The sequence below is a fragment of the Haliaeetus leucocephalus genome, unplaced genomic scaffold (assembly GCF_000737465.1).
Source record: "Haliaeetus leucocephalus isolate CR32 unplaced genomic scaffold, Haliaeetus_leucocephalus-4.0 Scaffold484, whole genome shotgun sequence".
Lineage (NCBI taxonomy): Eukaryota > Metazoa > Chordata > Aves > Accipitriformes > Accipitridae > Haliaeetus > Haliaeetus leucocephalus.
In genome coordinates, this window is record NW_010972920.1 from 6,654,744 (window position 1) to 6,678,180 (window position 23,437).

General features: G+C 37.3%; 1 protein-coding gene across 1 annotated transcript in view; it reads right to left on the reverse strand.

Annotated features, from left to right (window-relative positions):
• The window catches only part of PRDM5 (PR domain containing 5), an 88,936-nt gene that overhangs the window by 62,484 nt on the left and 3,015 nt on the right, over positions 1-23,437 (reverse strand). Inside the window, exons 2-3 of the mRNA XM_010575560.1 lie at positions 21,015-21,098; positions 9,759-9,881 (exon numbers count right to left, since the gene is read on the reverse strand). Coding sequence (XP_010573862.1) covers positions 9,759-9,881; positions 21,015-21,098 — 207 coding nt within the window. The remainder of the gene's footprint in view (positions 1-9,758; positions 9,882-21,014; positions 21,099-23,437) is intronic.

A 23,437-nucleotide genomic window follows, 5' to 3' on the forward strand; every position in this document is an offset into this window, starting at 1 on the left:
GTTTCCCCCTGTGCCCATACCACTCCTCTTAAAAGTGCTCCTGGCTTCCCTCTACACCCAATTTCCTGACAGCAAGCCAGCTCTTCAGCCTACCTGTTCTGCCAGTTGCACATTCCCTTTCCTATCTTTGCCTGCAGCTCCAGGGTGTCATGTTTGCCAGAGTAAAACCAATCTTGGCAATGTCTGTGAGGGCAGAAACCCTAATCCAGGAAACATGTGGAGGTGATTTCTTGGGGGCTGTGGCAGGAGAAGACAAAGCCACAAGCTCAGGCACAGGAAAGGTCAAAAATGGCATGCAGTGCCAGGAAAGACATGATCAGAAAAACGATGCCTTCCCAAGAGGGAGAGCAGATCAGGTGCCCCCGGGGGAGAGTGGGTGAAGCAAGACAGCCTTCCAGAGGTGCTGCTGGGGACCAAGAGACCCTTGCCCCTCTCAAGGAAGGAAGGGGAAATGGATGGCACAAAGAGACTGAGGGAAGCTTTTCTTGTTTTCGCACTAGTTCATAAATAGGAGAATGCTTGACTGTTTAAGGCATATATCTCTGTCCCACTCAGTCTGCTCCTGGGCATGCAGCATGTTTGTGGCTCTCATTAGCCAGGAAGCAGATGGATCCCAGAGAGACCTCTCCTCAAAAAAACCCAAAACAAAACAGCTTTAACACACATGTGTAATGGAGATGTTCTGCCCAGGAACTCAGACTATATCTAATCTGAAGTATAGCACCTGAACCACACACAAAGGAGATACAGAAGCCTTGACTCTGTCTGTTGATCTATTCCTATTGTGCTGCATTGCGTGGTAAGGTAGACGAACTTTTGTGTTATGGTAGGACAGCCTTTGAGATGTAAACGTGAGATTAAACAGAGCATGAGGTTAAACTAGTATGGCAATTCCTACATTTCTCTTGTGTTCTTACGCCATACTACAGGTTTTAGTTATAGCTCCTGGTGAAGGTTCGAATATTTTTCCAGCTGAATATTCTGTATTATGACAGACGTTTTTTCTTCTTTATTCTTTGGTTGCAGTTATTATCTTGCACTAAATTAGAAGCCATTGCTTTTAGTTTCCCATCTGCAGAAGAATGTGGTTTACTGCAGTAATGATACTACACACCCAAATCTTGCAGTTAAACTGCTCAGGAATTTGAATGATGTGTACAATAGCAATACAAATAAGAGCTGGAAGAATTATTTTTTTTCCCCTGCCCAAAGGTACTCCTCCCACCCTTCACCGTACATTTCAAATCAGTACACACTTTCCAATCCTCCAGCTTAAGAATAAAATATTCTTGTTTCTCTGTGGGGACAAGAAAAAACTAAAGTAGGAGTTCAAAAAACTAATTCCAGCAACACCACAATTCCAGCGGCTCTATAGAGAACCACTGAAAATTTTGATTATTTCTTCATGGAAAGCTTTTGTTGTGAAAAGTATAACACTTTGGCATTTTTCCCCTGCCCCAGGAAGGTTGATATCAGCAGCATTTTAATGGCATGTGCTCTGTACATGCCCAGTATGGCACCCCTTCCAATACTGGCGGATATTAATGAACCTATAATATCCTGAACTGAGACACTGCATCTTACTCTTGGAAGTCTCCTTTAGAGGCTCTGTGGAAAATACAAACCATCAATTACAAAAAAAACCAACTCTTGCTTAGATTTGAGCAATGTGTTTACATCCTTCTTTTTACAGAGGAAAGCTACAGGTTTCCCAACTTTAGTTATACCTTCTCTCAGAATTACAGAATGAAGGCACCTCTGGAGGTTGCCTCATCCAAGCCCCCTGCTCAAGCAGGGCCACCTAGAGCAGACTGCCAAAGACCATGTCCAAATGGCTTTTGAATATTTCTAAGGAGGGAGACTCCACGGCCTCAATGGGGAATGTGTGCCTATTCTCAGTCACCCTCACAGTAAAAAAAAACAAACAGTATTTCTTGATGTTCAGAGGGAAACTTCTGAGTTTCAGTTTGTGTCCATTGCCTCTTGTACTGGCACTGGACACCAAAAACCCCAGATCCCTTTCTGCAAAGCTGCCTTCCAGCTGCTTGGGCCATAGCACTTAAGGGTGCATGGGGTTACTCCTCCCCAGGTGCAGGACTTTGCACTTCCCTTTGATGAGCTGCATGAGGTTCCTGTCAGACCATTTCTCCCCATTTCTTGTTGAGGTCCCTCTGGATGGCAGCACAGCCAGATTTATCAGCCACTCCTCCCACTTTTGTGTTATCAGCAGACTTGCTGAGGATACGCCCTGCCCCATCATCCAGAACATTTCTCTTTTGATATATGCTCTCTTCAACTATTCCATGACATCCTTGTATAAATCTAATTAAAGAATACTCCTTTCAGCATGAATTTGTTGCAAAAGATGTTAACCACTCTAGCAGTAATACCAATTCTCATTCCATTGTTTATTTCCAAAGCATCACAGGAGTGACCCTGATTTTTTTACACTTTTTGAGAAAGTTCAATTTTTAATTTCTTCCCCTTTTTCAACTCAGAAAGAGGAGGAAGCCAAAGCCATAGGCATTATCTTCCACTTTGGATCTAAATCCCAATTTTCCCCAAAGTTTACAGATGTTCAGATTAGTGTTCCACTCCAAATCTAACTTTAACTAAAGTGGCATTTCACTGTTTTACAAAATGTTGGCTTAGTAAAACTTAAAACCATGTAAAACATACAGAAGTTCACATACGTGACTTCCACTGCCACAAGTAACCACTGAACTCAGCAATTGAACAAGCTTTCAACAGGAATGAACCATTCTGTGTGGCACCATACACTGTAAGTGATGCCAAGCACTCCCTGTTAACTTGCAAAGTCCACACACATGATGCTGCTCAACACCTCCAGGAGCTCTTTAGCATGTTTTTGACTGAGCAACTTAGATTTAAACCCTTCCAAATGCAATGAAAAGACTTCCATTGATATCAAATGTAATAAGATCACCCCCCACAGTGAACAGGAATATTTGAAGCTACAAAGGGAAGTAGCAGGGCTAGAGTAATTAGCAAGCATGAGGAGGATCTAATCACCAGGATGCTTTCAATGACCAATAACTCAGCCTCTTAAAGGCCCTGGCTTCTTTGGAAAAAAAGTAAAGACCCTTTTGACTGGGCAGATGACATGAGCACACACATCTTCCTGCACATACTCAAGCACGTTCATCTTCCTTACTGCTGTCTTTCTTACAATTGCCTACATTCCCAGATACACCTGCAGTTCAATGCTCTGAAGTAACAAGAATTTGATTCCTGTAGGGATTTCCTTCCTCTCACCCTGCTCCCCATCTAAAAAGAATACAATTAGATGACAACAACATTTACTTTAAAAGTCATTATTTATCGTATAATGCTAAAACACTTATTTTTTCCTTCCCAGACATTTAAGAAAAAATTGTAGTGCTAATAACTGTCATATTCCAAATTTTTACCTCATAACACAGTATCTCAGCAAGAAAAAGCACTTAGTGATAGCAAAATTTGGGAAGAGAGGCCCTTAGAAATCCATGGAGAGATAAAAATGGTAGATCTTTTTGAACCTTAATACCACCACTCTATGCACCAACTTAGTATTAAGAGAGCCTAAAATCAGAAATGAGTTACATTTAAATTAAAAGATTTTGTAAACTCAGTGCTGAAAAGGGTCTAAATGATTTTCATACTCATAGTTGCTCGGTATTACTGAGGTTCCTATTGCAAAAATCAAAACCATAACAGGTATAGTTTAAGGAATATCATGGAAAAAAACCCACTTATTTCACTCTTCAGAAACTGCTCATTTTGAATTCTTCAATAACAGAATACCTGAACAGCAGTAGTATGTATTCAACAATAGCTAAATGCATATGACCCTGGAATTAAAAAAATTCTCCTTTTTCCTACAAAAAATGCAAGAATCGAGCAGATTTCTAGTTCTCCCCTCTGAGCATGCAGGAAGCCAACAACTATGTTCATGTTCCTCCTTACATTGCATAACAAATTAATCTTTCCTTTGTAGCACTCAAGCCACCAGTTTCAGGCAGTCCTGAAAACTGTTCTGTAAATATGTAAATTTATTAGGCAGCCTAACACAGTTTGTGCTTGCTTTCCTTGTGTCTTCTCCTCTCACTCTTGCGTTTTAGATAGTCCAGTTTTACTATACTTCTTATAGAGCTCTCTCTCACATATTAACCTTCCTCTGAAGACATTTACTGTTGCTACACAGGGGTTTTTTTACGTCAAGATTAACCAGGACATCACTGAATTATGCCACGCTAACAAACATATATTTGTGAAATATGACTTTAAACCACTCTACCACCTCACAGTAAATATCCTCCTTCACATTAGTTTTTGCTATTCATTATTCTAACTCACTGTTTTCTAAGCTACAGCAGACCATCTCAGCGTCTGCTTGCTGATGAAAAAATACTTGAATTTAAAGCTCTAGCTGGCTGCAATTCTGTTTATAAAACAGTTCCGATGTTAACAACATGATCTCTTTTGCATAGTAATCTCCAGCAGAGAGTGTTTAATAAAATTACAGCTGACAAACAGATGAACTTCTCCATTCTGGATGAAGGAATATTGAAAATGTAATACTCTACCAGTCTAAAAGCTGAAAAAACCCGCAAACCGGTATTTTTGATAGGGGCCATTTCCTTTTGATTATGATAATTACAATGCATTTTTGCTACATATCAGAACTCATATTTATAACTAAATAGCTAGGAATAGCCCAGGGCAAGAGAGGTTACAATTCATACAGTTTCTGTTAATGCAAAAGTTGTAATTCTAAAGCTACTTTAAATATAGTAGAGGATTAACTCATTTCATTACTACTTGAAATAAGCTGGGGAAGCCTCCAGCAATTCAGCTGTGCAAAACACTCAGAAAAGCAATTGGTACACACACAGGTACCCTCCAACATTTCCATCCTTCTCTAGCAGTCACACAGTGGTATTACAGCACAGCTGTTAAACATACTTTCTGTGCCTTCCGAGTCAAAGATGGCCCAAACATCACAGCTCCCCTGGGGAGTGGAGGCAGAACTCGGTACCCAGAACACTCCCCACAACACCACCAAGAGCTCCCAGCAGAACCAGGGTTTTTACAAAATACACAGCATTACAGGGAGAAGAAGGAAAAAAAAAAAAAAAAAAAAACCCAAACAAAGAAAAAACCCAACAACAAAAAAACCCCCACCAATCTTACTTAAAAAAAAAAAATCCCATGCCCTCTAAGTTGCTTTTTCACCACAGGAAGCATTTTGCATAGTCTAAACATGATCATTGGGTACAATTAAGCTATGATGAACTAATCACATGTTGCAGTCAACCCAGGATGTGGTTTATTTTATTCATATACAGGGACATATGTATTCACTTCATCTTCTTTTAAACTGAATACTGAGCACCAGGTAGCAAACAGTAAACTGATTATCAATCACTTTATTTCAGCTATAAGATTATAACATTTATTGCTACTAAAATGATGCCATCAGGATTGGAAATGTTCTCAGAGTAGACCAAAAAGCTCCTGTTGGAGTATTTGGAGACTAGAAAGAAAACTAGTGGGAAAGATAATTAGTAGAAATTAGCATTAGTGGGTATAAACAAGGAAATCATTATTTTCCATTCACGTTTTTGTTAGTTCATACAAAGTCTCCTAGAAAATTGCAGCAGGGCAGCTGTAAAGCACACAAACAGTGTTAAGTTCTTAAGCGTTCATATAACAGACTTAGGACAAGTAAGTGTTCTACCACTGTGGTTTACTTTATTTTCACATTTTATAGGCTAGTATCATTTATCTTGGTCAAATATTCTCAATGAATCAATTTTAGCTTGTGAGATTCAGTGGAAACATTCACTTTAAAGAGTAAGCAGTAGAACTGAGAGAGAAAAATCAAATACTTACTTGTTTAAAAATTCAGCCAACCCCACAAAAATCTTCATAACATACATATGTCTGGAGAAAATTTACTTTTCACAAGGGTAATTATAATGTGCTAGTTAGAACACAAAGTCTCTAACCATCTCTATTCTATTTTCTCCTCTTAGCAAATCAGCCCTTTCTATAACTATGCAGACATATTCTACTTTATTATATAATATGTAATCATTCAGTTCATTTAAGATTAGGATTTTTTTTGTTTGATGTCATAATCTGTATCATGAATTCTTTTTTTTTAATTATTTTAGGTACTTGTTCAGCCAATGCAACTGGTTTTTTTTTTTCCCACAGCCACGTTAACTTGAGTAATGATAATGAAGCTAGAACAACTTTACTGATGTAATTCATAACTTCTTCCTCTTTGTAAAACATCATTTTATCATCTTGGTGGGAAGCAGGCAACTCTCAATTCAAATTAAGGGGAAACACTAGTGGAAACATTCCACCAATGTTTTGCCCACTGACTCCATAAAATGAAGTGCTACTGCACCAAGCGGCCTTAAATCTGCTTATCATTAAAGGCAAAGATTGTGGAATTAAAATACTGAAGCATTTGTGGCCTGTATTAGTTGGGTTTTGGTTGTTGGGTTTTTTTTCTTAAAGGAATAGCAGAGCTTTGGGATTTGTATGTCTGTCTACTAAAGTGAGATCAAACCCTGCAAATATGTGCATATTCAGCTTTTTTCAACACAAGTAGTACCTACTCATTTTATATGCTATTAAATACTTCTACATATATACATATCTGCACAGCTTCAAGGTCACTCACATAGAATACACAAGTTACTTTGGCAGCTGATTATTGATGGTATCAAAAAACCTATGAGATCATTTAGTAAATTTTTGTTTGTTTTCATAAGTTTGCCTTCCATATACTTTTCATAATTTTGTACATGCTGATAGTGTTTACTCTATTTTTCCCTGTAATTTTTCCAAATGTTTTTCTGTGGAACCTTTTATAGGACTAACATTCTTGCTACTCTTTTTTTCTTTTTAAACCTTTTTAAACCTTTAAAAAATCCTTTAACTCCAGTATGATCCTTTAAAAAGGCATGCAAAAAGCTCTAAGCACACTCTAAGCAAGGTATAACATTATACAATACAGCCTAACAGTTTCTTTCCATTTCTTTATTTAAATAATTATTTTCATTATCAAAAACCCCACTGATACGCACTGGATATTCCATTAAAACTTCTATTCAGAAGTTAGGTCATTTTACTGTTTTATTTAAACTATAATAATGAACATTAATTGTTCACACTGCTCCCTCTTGTGAACCTTACTTTGCATTTGCTAATATTGACTGTCATTTGCTACCACACTGCCTATGCACTGATGACATGCTAATCACTAATGCCTAGGACTCCTCATGGATGAGGATCTTTCATATTTGGTACTATAAGCAGGACAAGAAATCTTTTGATAGATTGGGTATAACTGAGAGACAAAGACAGAAGGAAAACATACAGAAATAATTGCATAGGCAGTGGTCATACTAAATGAACCACTGACTTGTCATAGACATCAGGAATAGCATAACAAAGCAGTCATTCAGTCAGTGCTGACAAGAGTTTTTGCTGAATGGATGAATAGTGAACGCTCTTTCTTATCCGTTACTCAAAATTCAACTGTAGCCTGGATGTTAAGACCTAAAGAGGTCTGAACCAAAGATGACAACCTAGAGTACAGGCCCAGAGAAAAAGCAGATGATGAAGTTGTCCACAGTGACGTAAAACAGGAACAGCGGCAAGGTCCAAGGAAACAGTATCAGCAGCAAAACCGCAGTCATGTTCAGCCAGCAGTATGCGATGCAATGTCACAGACTGACATTCAGTAAAACTAGAGCTTTGCAAAGTAGGAGGCGCACATCAAGTGAAGGCTGGCAGATAACCGGTTAGGTTTCCCAGTGCAGTACACTGCTAATAGTAGCATTTAACTACTGTGATCATGGAAGAAAAGCCATGCAGAAGAAGTGTGGTAAGAGATGCAACGGAATGGAAATCACAGAAAAGCTCACAACTGGGATAGGAAGAGGGAGGCCGATACCAGGTCTGCAGGGGAACTGGCAGCAGCAATCTCACAATGCAGTCCTTGCTTAAGATCCAAATAAGCTAACAGTCCCACTGGCGAGTAGGAGATTTAAGGAGCTGGACAGGTCATCAACACAGAAATGGAAATTACTAGTGTTGAGTGCCACTGAGTACGAACAGAGGGGAAGGGGCAGGGGGGAGAACAGCAGTAATGCATCTTTTACAGAACTACGTGCTAGGGCTTTACTAGTATTCTTTTTCTACTTAGTAGTTTTAAAATAAATTTTTTTTCCTGTTTGATTTCGTCAGAAATGAACTTTGTTTTCTTGGTAAGGAAAAATAATTTTTTTTCATTTGGCCTCAAAATAAACTATGTTATTAAATTCTTTCATCAAGGATCTACAGGCAAATGCTAGGAAAAAAGTCATCTCATGATGAAAAAGCAGAATAATAATCTTCAGAAATGCTAATAATTCTCCTTTTCCTAACTTTTTGCAAATTCTGATTACATCAGCAAGTAGCTTGAGTTAGCCTGGAACGACATTTTGGAAAGTACACATTTTAAGCAAAAAAATTAACACAGCTATGTAATTCTTACTTCTGTGGGATTGGAAATTATTTTACTGTAAAACTGAGCTGTTGAAAAAAAAATACGCACATAGTTCAATTCTTTCATAGTCTCCAAAAGGAAAATAGCTGTAACTAGAAAAACATTGCTGTCTTTGTTGCATTCTGCAAAGTCACCAAATGCTTCCAAAAATGAGAGATTAAACAGACTAAGACTCTTCAGCTTGAGAAAAGAGCTGTCAAATAAGAGGGAGAGGATAATAGGGTTCTATAAAATCAAGGACGGCACAGAAAAATGAACATAAAGTAACTATTCACTGTTATACAAGGACTAGGGAATCAAGTGAAATTTAGAAGTTTCTAGAAGAAAAACAAAAGCATCTTTCAACATAACATGTAATTAAAACAGTGGAACTCATTATCACAGAATGCTGCAAATTACAAATATAAAAATGTAAAAATAAGCTCAATAAATTCAGATCCATGGCCAAGACTAGAAAAAGAAAATGATCTTTTTTTATTAACTTATCCTCAAGCACTGCCTGATCATCCTATCAGATAATTAGATCCTTCAATTCTCTTTTTTCTACTGGAATATTTTAAGCATCATGCTTGCTTTCAAACCTGTCACATTTTTACATTAAATTTTAAACTATAAAGCAAATGCATGATTCTGCTTTCCACGCGCCTAAGCCCATACCTACGTTTGGCATGAAACACAACTAGGCCTCCAAATCATTAGTCCTGATTCAGCCAGGTACATAGTTACCTAGTTATCTTTTTAATTTCCACATTGACAAGAAAACAACTATATTCAGGCAAGAGCTTAACTTGACTGAGTAAGGCTGTAGTGAGAAAATTAAACTGTTGTTACAGTAGTGAGTTAACTACTCTGGAAATTTTTTTTTTTTTAATGTAAACTGTTCCCTTTAAGCCAGGAGAAATAGTTCATGTAAGTGATTCAGCACAATTCCATCACAGTGATTAATATAAACCTTTCAAAGAATATCAGATTCTAAGGACCTCTTTGGTCTTTCATCCTATCAATCTTATTTATGCTATTATATTTAAACACAATAGTTCACTTCTAGAAAGAAAGGTAGGAAAAGGAAAGCAGTTTGCTACTTTTCTCAGATCTTGCAATTTTACTGCAAGACATAAAGACCAAAGAGGAGATAAATTAGTAAATCAATAACAGGAAGCAAATGGTAGGAATCCACCAAATCTACCTGGATGGCTGCCAGGTTCTTCTGTTCCTGTGATGGAGCCTCATGGACAAAACGCAGCCAATTAGAATGGCGTGGATTGCTTGCATCCAGGATATAAAGGACCTCACCTTTACTCCCACGAACCTGAAACAATAAAAAAGAAAAAAAAATTAAAATTAAAATTGTTTACCAAACACACACAAACATGTTAAACACTAACGCATGCTTGTGCTCAATAAGTGAATCTTGCATTCAACAGATACTCACAGCTGTGGTGCACATTCACCTTCTTCTATAAGCATATTTATTCACCTCAGAATAAGGGGGCAACTCAAATCCCACAACTGGTGTCAGCTTCCTTTATTGAGCTCCCCCTCTCTTTTCTTAGCCTTTCCTTTAGTAAACAAGTATTATGACTGACTCCTGGGTCTCCCTAATCTGACAGTATGGTCACTGGTGTTCATTTTCTTGCCTCTCTCTTTGTTTCTTCAAGTCCTCTTTTTTTTCTTTTTTTTTTTTTTAATGATCTTGCCAGAAACTGATATGACCTGAGAGGTCCTTTCCCATTCCAACCCTATCATCCCTTTTCCAGTTTGCCTTTCTCGAGTTCTCCTCCTTCACATGTTCTGATGCCAGCATTTTAACTCCTACAGTCTACCTAATTCTTCTTATACCTTCCTGTCTTTTGTCATTCAGTCTGTCTCTCATCACTTTCTCCAAATTAAGGTTGTAAGCTTTCCTGTCTCCAATTCATTCTCCTTTCCTCAAAAGTCATTATTATTGTTCTACCTTCCTTCTCCAACATACTGTCCAAGAGTGGACCATTTTCTTCTGCAACCCATACATGTCCTTTAACTCACTCCTCAACTCATTTTGCAGCATTTCTTTTCTGCTGACACTACAGACAAGGCCAACATTAACTTTCTTCTGGACAAAAGGGATATGACATTCGCTAATCTTGTGCTATTCCAATCACGATTTGGTTCCAACACCACTGAGTTCAGGCTCTTGTTCGTAAGCTTCTGTGTTCCTGCAGTTACCCATGTCCATTCAGTGATCTTTGCCTTCATAGTTCTTCACCCTTCACTTTCTTTTTTCATACTTGATACTCTTCTAGACTCACTTGTTGTCCTGTGCTCATTATATTCTAGCAGATCCTATTCACCCTCTACGGCCAGTTCCTAAACCCATGTATTTCTGCCTCCTTTCAGATTTCTAGAAGCATCTCAACCTTAACTGGCAACCATTACAAACAAAATATGTCCATATCTGAATTCAATTTTTCCACTATCTTTGCCACTTTCCTCTTCTGTAATCTCACCAGTTGCTCAACAAACTTCCAACCTGAATTATCAGTTCTGTCTCCCTTACCATCCCACTACTCCATCACTAAATCCTCTTTTTCCTTCTTTATCACCAAATATAACTTCTCTTCTTCATACAAATTCCAAATCCAGTAGATATGCTTTCATTACTGTTAACTCTTACTGCCCCAGACCAATCCTAAATATCCCAGAAACTTACAGAACACTTATTGAAAACCATATTCCCCACTTCCCTTTCAAGTTTTCTATGGGTTTGGGTTTTTTGGTTTTGTTTTGGCGTTTGTTTGGGTTTTTTCCTTTGGCAAGGGCAAAATCCATCCTGCCCTTGGACGGAGATCTATCTTCAGATCAAGGACCAATATAATTGCATTTATTCATTCCATATATCCTATTTTACAGTTCACTTGAACATCTTTTATATATGCCTCTCTAAAGGAAATTTAACTATGTAGCCTCAATGAATAGCAGTCAGTCTTAAACTATGCTTGGCTGAAATTTTATCAGAATAAGAAATTATTTCAGTAAACAAATTAGTACGCTATATAGGTGAAGGGCTGTAAATTATTCAGTAGAGGAAACAAACACGTTCAGATCCATAGAGTTTCTATACTGTGACAAAATTCCAGCTTACATTGAAAAAAATTACAATAATAGAAATGGAAACCTAATATTAACCAAGTCATTCTTCCCCCTCGAAACACGTACTGCCGAAAAAAATACAGCTGCCACTGCCATATAAAAAATGGCTTGTTTTGTCTTAAATAATAGATCACTTGAATCTCCATTGATACAGAAGATAGCCATGCGAAAAGGTCATACAGCCATACTATTATTCCATGTGATTTATTTATAAAACGAACATATTTTCCTTCTCATCTGTCAACAAGAAGTATCCAGGGCAGGTATTTCCTAAGAGCTAGGGATTTCAGCTATGTAAGATCAAAATTAGATTGTCTTCATGGCTTTGTATTTAAATTGCTCACATTCTTGCTATATTTGTTTCTAATAGATGCAATATCACATTTCTTCAGTATGACTGCTTAAATTACCTAAACATTTAAGTTATCATTAGAAAGAAAAAACTGTATTCCATTACAATAATAGCTGGTGACAGCATGTTGTTCTCAGATTAAGTCAAAAAAACCTACTGTAGTTGTGCAAACAAATACAAGTCTTCAAAATTTATTACTGTTCTTCCAAAGGAAGACATCATATCTTAAGAAGGACACATCATGAAAAAGTGCCAATACTTTAAACTTTAAAAGTTGTTTTACTTTTGAACACACAGATTAACCACAGTGAAAAGTGTCAAACCTACATATTCAAACGCACCTGGAAACAACATTATCTAACACTAAGCACTGCAATGGGTTTCCCAGAGAGATTGTGTAGTCTCCATCCTCAAAGACATAGATACTAAAAAGCTGTCCTGGGCAGCTAGCACTAGGTGGCCCTACCTGAGCGGGGAGGGGCTGGAGCAGATGACCTCCAGAGGTCCCTTCCAACCTCAGCCATTTTGTCATTCTGTGACTATCACCTTGGGAAGTAATGCCTGCTTGTTACTGGAAGCACTGTTTTTGTTAGGAACATGGGCAGAATGAATGCAATCAAACCACAAAAGCAAGCTTCAAATTTAGACAAAAATACATGCTAACGGTGTATTCACCTCCTGAAAAGTCACCTGCCAAGAAGCAGCACTGCATTGATTATACTGTAATAAACATCCAGTTCTAAATACGTAATCCACAGAGTAGAACCTCACTTTCAGTGAAAATGGTTAACACTGCAGATTAGCATCTTTGAGTAATTGAAGTCAAACTAATGGCTTTGTGATTTAGCTACCAAGTATGGCATATAGAAGCCCACCATGTAGGTCCGATAAAGGTTTCCATCAGGTCTTGACTTGAGTTGGAAAGAGAAGCAATAAAGATCCTATTATAAAAAGCATATGTTACACTATCTACCTTTTCATCCATTCCTCTTCATTTGCTTGATCCTCAGATTATATAAGAATAATTTATATTCACTTCTGTGATACACGATCATCTTGGTTGTGCTTTCTCAGTCTCTGCCAATCCATAAAGAGATATCAAACACAAAGGAAAGACTTAACACATAAGGAAACTATTGATAAAAGAATACAATAAATCCCTTTAAGATGTGCTATATTGTCTATTGCTTTTTTCACCTCGTAAAGAAATAACGCTGCATCAAATACACAGATGTGAGGAAGAAAAGTCAAGAAAAACAGTCAAAACAGCGTACTTAACACAGACTAGACTGCTGACATTTACCACTCCTTTTCTCCCTGGTTGCATGCATAGCCAAGTTTCCTAAATGAACAACCAATCTTTGAGCAGCATGGCAGTGAATCCCAAACTTAATCAATATTTAAAACAAACAAACAAAAAGACCAGCTCTTGCTTTGCAAATATATTTCTCAAACTCAAAGCCAGTACAAGCTAATCATGGTAATTAAATAAACAGCTAGACTCTACATTTTCAGTTTAAAATCTCCTAAATATCATCTGTGTTGAATTATTAATGAACTGAAATGAAGTTAGGAATATGTCCCAAAGGGTGCTCCCTCCACTAAAATCCTCAGTCATCCTTTTGCTTTGTGGCATGATCACCAAACAAGAAAATCAGTTTAATTAGAAGACATATCAACAAATACAAGCTAAAATGCTTACACCTGGGTCTGCCTGTAAATCTGTTCTGATATCCAAGGAGACAGGATCAGAGATAGCTGTCACTAACACAGATATTACACCATAGGCCCACACAATTCTGCTATCCACAGCAACAAGGAATTCTCCCTCCTGCACCCCTCCATCAGTGACACTGGAAAGCATGAGAAATGTACTGTGTAGCCTCAGCATCTCCCCCCAACCCTGACAGTTGCACCAGCTCTAACAGCAAGGGAAGAAAACGGGATAACAGTGTCAAGCTGCTTATGTGCTCCTCACGAAACTTAAAGATACTGCAATTTACCTCTCTACACCCACAGAACTAGGACTCAGCACATATATTCCTGGAGCACGACAAAATAAAAAACTTCCCCATACTGAATAAGGTTTCTTGCCTTGCTTTATCTCCAGGAACCCTAAACAGGCTTCACTCTGCAACAAAGCTTCCAGTCCACTCCCAGGGGACTCCCTTCCAATCACCCAGCCACTCCAAGAATCTTCAGGACAGCCTGCCTACCACAACTATGCTGGCAGGAAATTGTTGGAAAACTGAGAATGTCTTTCGGGGAGAGGAAATGAAAAGTACTATTCTATGTCACAAACCGAAGTAGCAAATTCTTTAAGGAAGATTTTCTTAACGTATCTGCAAGCCAATTACTGCATTTCCCACACACACGTGAACTGTTACAACCTTACATAGTTATAAGGTACTTAAAATTGAGGCAAAAGATTTTTACAGGGCTGAGGTTCCCTGATAGTTTTATGAAGTAGTATCAATTTCACAATGCTAGTGAACATATTTCTATTTAAAAATTGTGACATTTGAACCTGTCACCTGTCTACATGAATAATTCCATGTTTGAATGTTATTTCCCAGTTTCTATACAGTTGGTATTACCATCCAGTTAGCTCGAGGTGTGTTCCGTAAGATCCCCAAGCTACAGTGGTTAATCCAGAAAGGATTTTAAGAACTATTTTAACAGGACCTGAACTCAAGTGCAAAAGTATTTCTAATTGATTTTCTAAGGCCACCAAACTAAAAATGCTCTTAAGTCATTAAATAATAAAGGATTCAGTCATCTTCATAGGATCAACAGAGACCTAGAAGGATTGTATGTTATGCCTACGGACAACATGGAGAATCAGTGAAAGAGCTAGAAATAGACATCAAAAGCATAGTCACCAGTAGATGATGTCATACTATAATGTTTTGTTTAAAAACAGGAAACAGGACCTTATCCCTGTTTCCTCTAAATAAAGGGGTAAATCTGCAAAAGTTGAGGCTGCCTGCTGTAGTTCAATAGACCATCTTGGTCTAGGATCCATTTATTGCTGAGGCCCTTTCAACCACTGAGACCAAGATGTTCCTGTAGTTTCTGTAACCAATAGAGGTGACTTAGGAGTTTCTATTACCAGTGAGTGATGTGACCAGACAGGCAGTCACCTTTGATTTCCTAGCCTAAATAATTAAGTAGCAATTTGTTTTGTATTTAAGTACAGGCAGACTTTGGCGTGAGCCTAGAACAAGGCTGATTCAAATTCATGCCTGATAACCCATGGCAAGATAGCTTTCTATTTTACTACAACACCCTCAATATTTGGTCACTCACTACAGTCAAACACCTAAAATGCATACACATATCCAAAGCATGCATCAGACATGAGAGCACCTCAAATTGAGGTACATAAGAATTATCTTCTTGAGAATGAACACAAAAGGCGTCACTGAACTAATTTAGTGAAATGTCTTCACAGTAAGATGAAATACCTGACATTCACTGTTACCACATGGGGGGTTTTACCTCAAGATCAATCAGGACATCATTGAATTATGCCACATTAACAAACACCATGTCACTATACAAGTATTCAGAAAAAAATATGCCCCTAGTCATTGTATAAGCTACCATATGAAACCCTACACAGCCCTAAATAATGTCTAAGCTGCTTGTAATGCCCATCAACAACATGCACCATTCCATCTGCTAGCCTTTAATGCTGCAATGAAATTATCTCCAGATTTTCAAAATACATCCAAAGCTGTCATGCATGCTACTTCAAAATGCTCATGAGTGCAATTGCAAACACTCTACCATGCACACCTGGCAAGAGAAGAAGAAAAAAAAACTTCACTGAAAATAAGCAGATGGTTATCTTTGCTGAAGGCAGTAAACACACTGCCTGCTTTCTGGAAACCATTTTCTAAACATTTATAAATCTAAAAATCTATGTTCATTTAAACAATCATGTAAAGAAAAGTATTGTTTTCTGCATTGCATTTTTTTTGATTAGCTGAAAACATGATTTTTATTGTTAATATTATAAAACAGCTAGATGCAATACTTCTGCATCCTCGGTTTCAGACCTCCATCGCAGAGCTCTCTGCAAAGTAAAAACTCACATTTTAACATTGCTGTAGAAAGTACACTTGCAAAAGGAACCTGAGGCAGCAACTGTTGATTTGCTTACTCACTAAGAAGTATTGGGACCTACACAATATGTGACCTTTTTCTTCAGCCAAAACATACAGCAACAGTTCTTCATGTTAACGAAGCTCCTTCTGGTGCATGATGTCATTTGATCTCATCAGAGACAGCATGGTTCAGAAAGCTAATAGAAGTTCCTAGACTTCTGCTAACATTCTGTGGAGCTTTCACAAGAAAGGTTGAACTTCACATTCACTGGATGGATACCCAAATCTCCTTAAGCAAATTGTGTGTGATCTTCCGTAACAAGTTCAGATTAGAATACTAGCACCTGCACATATCACCACGTGCTTTCTAACATCTTAAATAAATCACATAACTGAAGATGTGATGCTAACATTCTCAGTCACTTTTGGGAGTAAATTCTTCTATCACCAAAACCAGAAGATCATTAACGTGCCTGTTCCAAAAGTCACTAAAATTAATACAAATTCATACACTTAACATGAATAAAGATGACTAAATCAAGTTTGAAAGAGTTGATTAATGAAATTTAGCTAAATAAACAAACTGGTAAGAATATTAATAACTACTTGGGACACCTATCTATCCCAGTGGGGATTAATTTAACAAAATTGAAAATTTAGGACGCAAACTTGCAACTAAGAAAGGGCATCAATGTTTGACTGTTATGTGTGGCAAAAGTTATCTTAAATGCAACTTGCATAAAAATGCATCCAGATGCATTTGTCCAAGAAATGAGAAAAAAACATTTCTGAAAATTAAACAATGATTCACACAAAAACATTAAAACAATTTTAAATGTAAATACTGTCTGAGGAGTCATGATTTGGAAGGTAGTCTTCATACAGAAAAAATAAAGACTATATTGCTAAGAACTAGATTTCTAATAGTACATTCATCTTGAGAGCAAACACAGAATTCTTCAAATTAAGATTTATTTTATCATGAAACTCACAACATAATTCAACTTAATGCCTTGTATGTGTAAGCCTTCCTATGCCAGAACCACATTTTACAGACAAGACATCAAAAAAAAAAAGCACCAAAAAAACAACAACAAAAAAACCCACACCACCATTAGCTTAAAGTGCTTGACTTCTCATACCTGTCTAAAGTTCTGATCTAAAGCTGGTTGGAGCCAATAGCAGATTTTCTGTTGCCTTCACTAGTTTTCAGGCAGGCTTATTTAACTGAAAACAACTGTCACTGCAAAAGTGATGAGAGTTAAGTAGTAGAAACATAAGTTCATTTCATTTTCTCAAATAATTAAATATGAACATTAGCTTCCATTGAAAGACTGATTTCCAGCATGTTTCTTTTCTTTTCGGTTTTAATGTAACAATGAAGAAAACATAATCTTGGCAGATAGTCAGAAACCAAACCTGAAATATGTAACATTCATCATTACACAGCGTATTGTGTGCCATCCAATCCTGACCAATATTTTTTCATGGTATGTCAGAGTATTTGAAGAAAGACTAAGTCTTTCCAGCCCTGCCTGTTTTAACATTTGCCAAAGTCATCACCAAAAGTATATGCTTGCCACAATCCAATAGTAGCGAAATGAATGCCACTTTCTTGGTTAGGAACAACAACAAAAATGAACTGAACAGATATCTTCCCTCTGTAGAGGGACATCTGAGCCTCCAAAGGCGAAAACTTTTGTGAACTTTAATACCTAAAGATTATCTTGTTCTTGCCTTAAAGCACTTGCTCTTCCAGCAAATACACATAATTTGAAATTGCTATGCCAACCAAGTATACTAATACAGACCAATGAAGCAGTATTTTATCAAGGTGTTAGAGGGATGCTAAGAATAAGAACAAAACTCTCTATTCATCACCAGCAACTAGCTGCATACTTAAACTAGCACAACATGCAATTCAGTGAGAGATAATGGCATGGGCACTGGGGGATAACAAGGAGGTGGGGTTTTTTGACAGAAAGAAAAAGCATAAAGCCATTTAGACACTTTCTTGGCTTTTTATTATTACTTCTAACTATATGGTTACCACGGGTTTGCTTTTTTTCACTTTCACATCACTTGTAAATAAAACATTTCAGCATATAGCTCTTTACAAAGATAACAGCAAGATCAACGATGCTTCCACCCCACACCACATCCTCTGGAATCTGTTGAACAAGCAAGCATAAACCTTTGATTTCTTCAAAACTATGCAAGTTACAGGCAGACTAACAGCATTCTGCTGTATTTAATTTAAACACAAACTCTAACATCCTCAGAACTTTATTTAACAAAATCACTGGACCCAATAAATTTTTGGGGTTCCATGTTTTCCCAAAGACCAAAAGAAAACATAACGTGTACAATTCTGTCTCAACATGACATCTTAAAGATGCCAGCTCACAATGCTGGTGTCAGAGAAAAAGAAATAGCTTGATCAAAACAGACCACATCACAGACCACGACTCTACGCAACTAGAAATGCATGTGGTAAACTTCCTCACAGAAAACTATTCCACAAAATTGAAGCTCAGATCTCAGGCATCACATACCAAGAAAAGAAATGTTCCACTAATGTTCATTTTTACTTGACTTACAAAAAGCCTCTATACTTAGCCTGCTTTCTAAAGGTGTCCTCTCTGAAAACGCATTTTTTTGACTGCCATCAGACTGTGAGGTCAGGCTTTAGTGCGCCTTCATCCAACAGTCTTCAGATTAATTATTTTTAATATCTTTGGTACAGCTGACTATGCACAAACTTGGCTAGTTGCTGTGACTGCCTCCCACAGTATCTGGAATAACCATCTACTTGGACTGTTCAAATTTTTACTTTCTGCATTCCTGGTCTCGATTTTCAACTTAAGACTACTCTCAGCATGATTTAAATTATATTATAAAGCTCACGTTCAGATCAACTTCAGTAAACATGAACAACTTGGGTTCAAACCTTCAGGAAGTCATAAAATTTGGTATGCAGGAATCTTTTCAAGGCTCTCAAAACTAGGTTACAATAAGATATTATGAAATGGTTTTAGAACAGCTCATAAAAAACTCATTTTCTGGTTTGCTGTCGATGGGGTCATATTAGTGTCATCAGTAAATACATGTATTTGGGTTTTATTTTCTGTCTTACAGAAACAGATAAATCTCATTTAATCATCACCAATGAGAAATCTGGAAAATCATATGGCTTTCCAACAAACTTAAATACCTTCTTGCTGCTATAATCCACTCACCATCCCTTCTGAAAACTTTGTTCTAGCTCAAGTATTTTACTGATTTAAAATAACCTGCAGAAACATCATGAAAAGGCAAGTGAGCCAGGGCGCATTAACATGTACTGTATTCAGCAAACATTTGTAATAAAAGCACATTGTATTGGGGTTTTATCAGCTGAGAACAAAGAATATGAAACCAGTTACTCTGAGTACATAACTAAAGGAGAGAGGGGAATGAATTGTCCACACCTTCTCTCTGAGAAAGGATATTTTGGGCACACCCCTACACTAAAAAAAAAAGGGGGGGGAGGAGGAAGGGGGAAAACAAAGGCACAGGGATTCACAGACTTGAGTTAGCACTCATCTAAGAATATTTTGCCACTCACTGTATTTATATTGAGTTTGGGTTTAATGAGATGGGCTTTTAGCATTCCCTCGCTCATTGTTCCAGTTTGTAGAATCTATTTATAGCTCTGCTAAGACTGTATCAATACTATGCTCTCTTTATAAGCTGCTCAGCAATGTTAATGCTAGAGGGGTTTTTTTTTTCAAATAAACATTTATTTTGTAATAAATACACAGAAAGTGCTTTAAGCCAGATGTCAAACATAAGCTTTTTTTTGTACAGTGCCACACAACAAAAAAATAACAGTCATCCTTCCACCTCTAACCACAGAAAGGTGAAAAAGTAGGAAATTACTCCCCTTCTCAGTGTAAAACAGGACTAAATATGCATTCAATAGAAACTGCTTGGCTGGGGAAAAAAAAAAAGGAAAAAATAAAGGAAAGGAATTCTGCTCAAACAACTACAGCAGAAAAGATTACAAAGACAGAACAGAAGCACCAAAAGGAAGGTGTTTATAACAAGTTGGAAATGTTGTTATTGCAAGTATTTTTCAGTTAGTGTCATATCCTCAACTGGTAAACTCAGAGATTCTTGCTACAAACACACACAGCTATGACAGGAACTAGGATGGGTTAAGGACCTAATTATGAGATCTAGTGTATAAACTACTGTTGCTCCCTAATAATACTAAAAAGTTTAGAAGAGCCCTGAAACTCATTATGCCTTCATCTGCCCACAGCACCAAGTTTTCATTTTGCTAAAGATCTCACAACTACACATTGCATTACAAAGTTGCTAAAATTTAAAAACTTCACTTATCATACAATTGCCAAACACCAGCACAAGTGTCACAGCAGGAAATGTTTTATATTATAGTTGGAGGAAACTATGAGCTGACACCTGTTCATCAGCATAAATCAGTATCTCAGGAACTTACAATGACCTTCCCATATTTAAATTACTTCCATCTTTTTTTTATTATTTTCACATTTCTCAATAATTTTTCACAATGTTTTTGTTATATTTTTATGTTTTGCTTGACTTGATATTTTTCACACTTCATTGATTAGAAACTATCATTTGCTATTTCTTTATCATTTTAAAGAAGTCAATGCCCCTCCACCCAAAAAGCATATTTTAAAAGCATCAGTAAGTACAAAATCTCACTACAGTATCTTTAAGTACCTTTAAGGGGGGGGGGGGGGGGGCATTTGTTACAGTAAAAGCTTAATTCTGAGACCACTTTTTGCTAGATGTGATGATGTCACTCTAGACTACTCACTTCCCACATGAGCCTGCAGTCTGTGTTCTCATCCAGTTCCTGGGGCATTCTCTTCTCCCCTGCAAAGGGGCCAAATTTTTCACCCTAAGGAATAATTATAAAATAAAAAGAATCAGTGAAAAAAAAAAGGCAAGTGAATTACTGAAGTCCAGCAGAGGTATTATTTTTAGCTTCAAATGGAAAGGGACAGTTTTCCTTTGTCATCTTACTATATGCCAAGAAGGTGCACATCCCTGAGGGTTCAACTTCAGGCTCATTCCCATTCTTTTCATAGCTTGGAAAATCTCTTAAAACCATGCCTTTCCTCTACATGCTTATTTCCCCTTTGGGAAACACCATTTTTCTTTATTTTAAATAAGGCTGAAATTTACAAGTCAAATTTCTTACATTTCTTGTAAGATTTTCAGGAAACACCTTGCAATAGACATCCAACTAAAACGTCAAGTATCTGGCAAGCACAAAGTTTACATTAGATTTATTTGCAAGATTATTTGCAAAACTACTTTTTGAAGTGCCACAAATCAAAACACTGAATAACTGAGGTTTTGATCATACAGAGAGATTCGTTTAAAAACATAGGGAGTATGCACGTGTCTATGAATTAATTCAAGCCTTCATAAACAATATTAAAATGTTATGCCACCTGCTAGTCATAACACGTGCTGTGAAAGCATCCATTGATATATTCTAAAAGTTTTGGGTATTGGTGTTTTTTTTTCCTTCACAAACATCACACTAGCAGCAGGGTAAATTATCTAAATAGGACTTTCTTCTTACACAGGTGGGGTCTGTCCCCCCCCTTTGTCCTTATTTGCAGTGACAAGCCCTACAAACCAGAATGCAGACTGCTACGTTCCTTTAGGCAGTATTCAGATCAAAAAGCTCCATATACTTTTAAGCATTAGAGATTATAACTATATAATGAAAAGCAACTCTGGTGTTTCTTTAAAAATAACAGTATTTTGGCTAATAAAAGTATCAATCTTGTCCACATATCCCTTCCCCCAGGCACATTCCATCATCTCAGAAACAGCCTGCTACATGTTTTCCCTCTTGCTTAGTTTTTACAGACTGTCTACAGGTAGAGTGCAGAGGAAGAAGCGGAATGTAAAACTTCCAGGATCATTCCTCTTTGAAACAACCAGTCAAATAAAAAAATCCTGGTATTTAAAATTAAACCTGAAGAGGTAATCAACAAAGGAAAATAAAATTGGCATTGCATAACAAGGCAACAGAATTTAGGAGCAGTGTTTTAAAATGTGTGCAGTGAAGATTTCACTACTAAGAACAGCAAAGCAGAAAGTAAAAAGACAGGAACAGCAGAAAACTGGAGCCCACAGCAGTAATCAAGACACAAACATGGGCAATGACAGCAAAAACTGGCACTATGGGGCTTCATCTTCACTTCTCACTGATCTCCATACCATCTTTCACAGTTTTGCTAATCAAATAAGGTTAGAACTCCTCCCTTGCCAGCTTTACAAATCATGGAATTTAATACTCAAACTGAATCTTCCTCCTTCTTTTACCTCATCAGCAATGAAGGTGAAAATACAGGAAGGTCAATACAGTTATATGTGTACAGCCATCAACGTTCTCAGCTTACACTGAGTGCCACCCCAGCAAACATACCGCTGTCTAATAGGGGCCACGTATGTATTACATGGGAGGCAATTTGCTCTAGATTGTGTTGTTTGTTTAGATGAAGGAGGAGGAAGAGTCAAGACAGTGGCAGAGGAAATCTGCTCTGGAAATGTACGGTCCTATTTAGCTCAGTAAAGATAAAGATAAAGTAGGCCTTTTCTGGAGCAGATACTTCCTGCCAGGCTGAACTGGCTTTCCCCATTCACTTAGAAAGCAACAAGTAGCAAGGAAAGCAGCTCACTACAATTGCTGAGCTCTAAGAGAGGGCATAGCTGTATCTGCAGAATCTCTCATTACTCATAGCAAATACCAAGATGAAAAAAAGCTTATTGGACTATAACCTGTATTAGTTCTATAGAAAGGAAAAGGAAAAAGACCTCCATACATTTAATACAGAAATTATTTGAAGACATAAGGAAAAAGGAACCTAAAAAGCCAGTCTCCCACACTCACTTCAGCAGCAGAGTAACACTTAAGATGGCATAGCGATTAATTTCTTCCTTAAGTATTTTGGAGGCTTCCACAACCCTCACCACAGTAATACTTTCATCCTTGCAATCCAAAGGATCCCTAGATACCTTATATAAAGCACCTACAGTGGTCATTTTACCCATCACTGGAGCACACATCACCTCTGGGATGAAGCACAGCAACAGCTTAATGCTGCATACTGACTCAAACCAAGAAACACCATACATCATTCCTATCTCAGCTACTCCAAACAAATAAACCTCTACTACAATATGTTTAAGACCTTCTAGAAGCTCAAAACAACAACA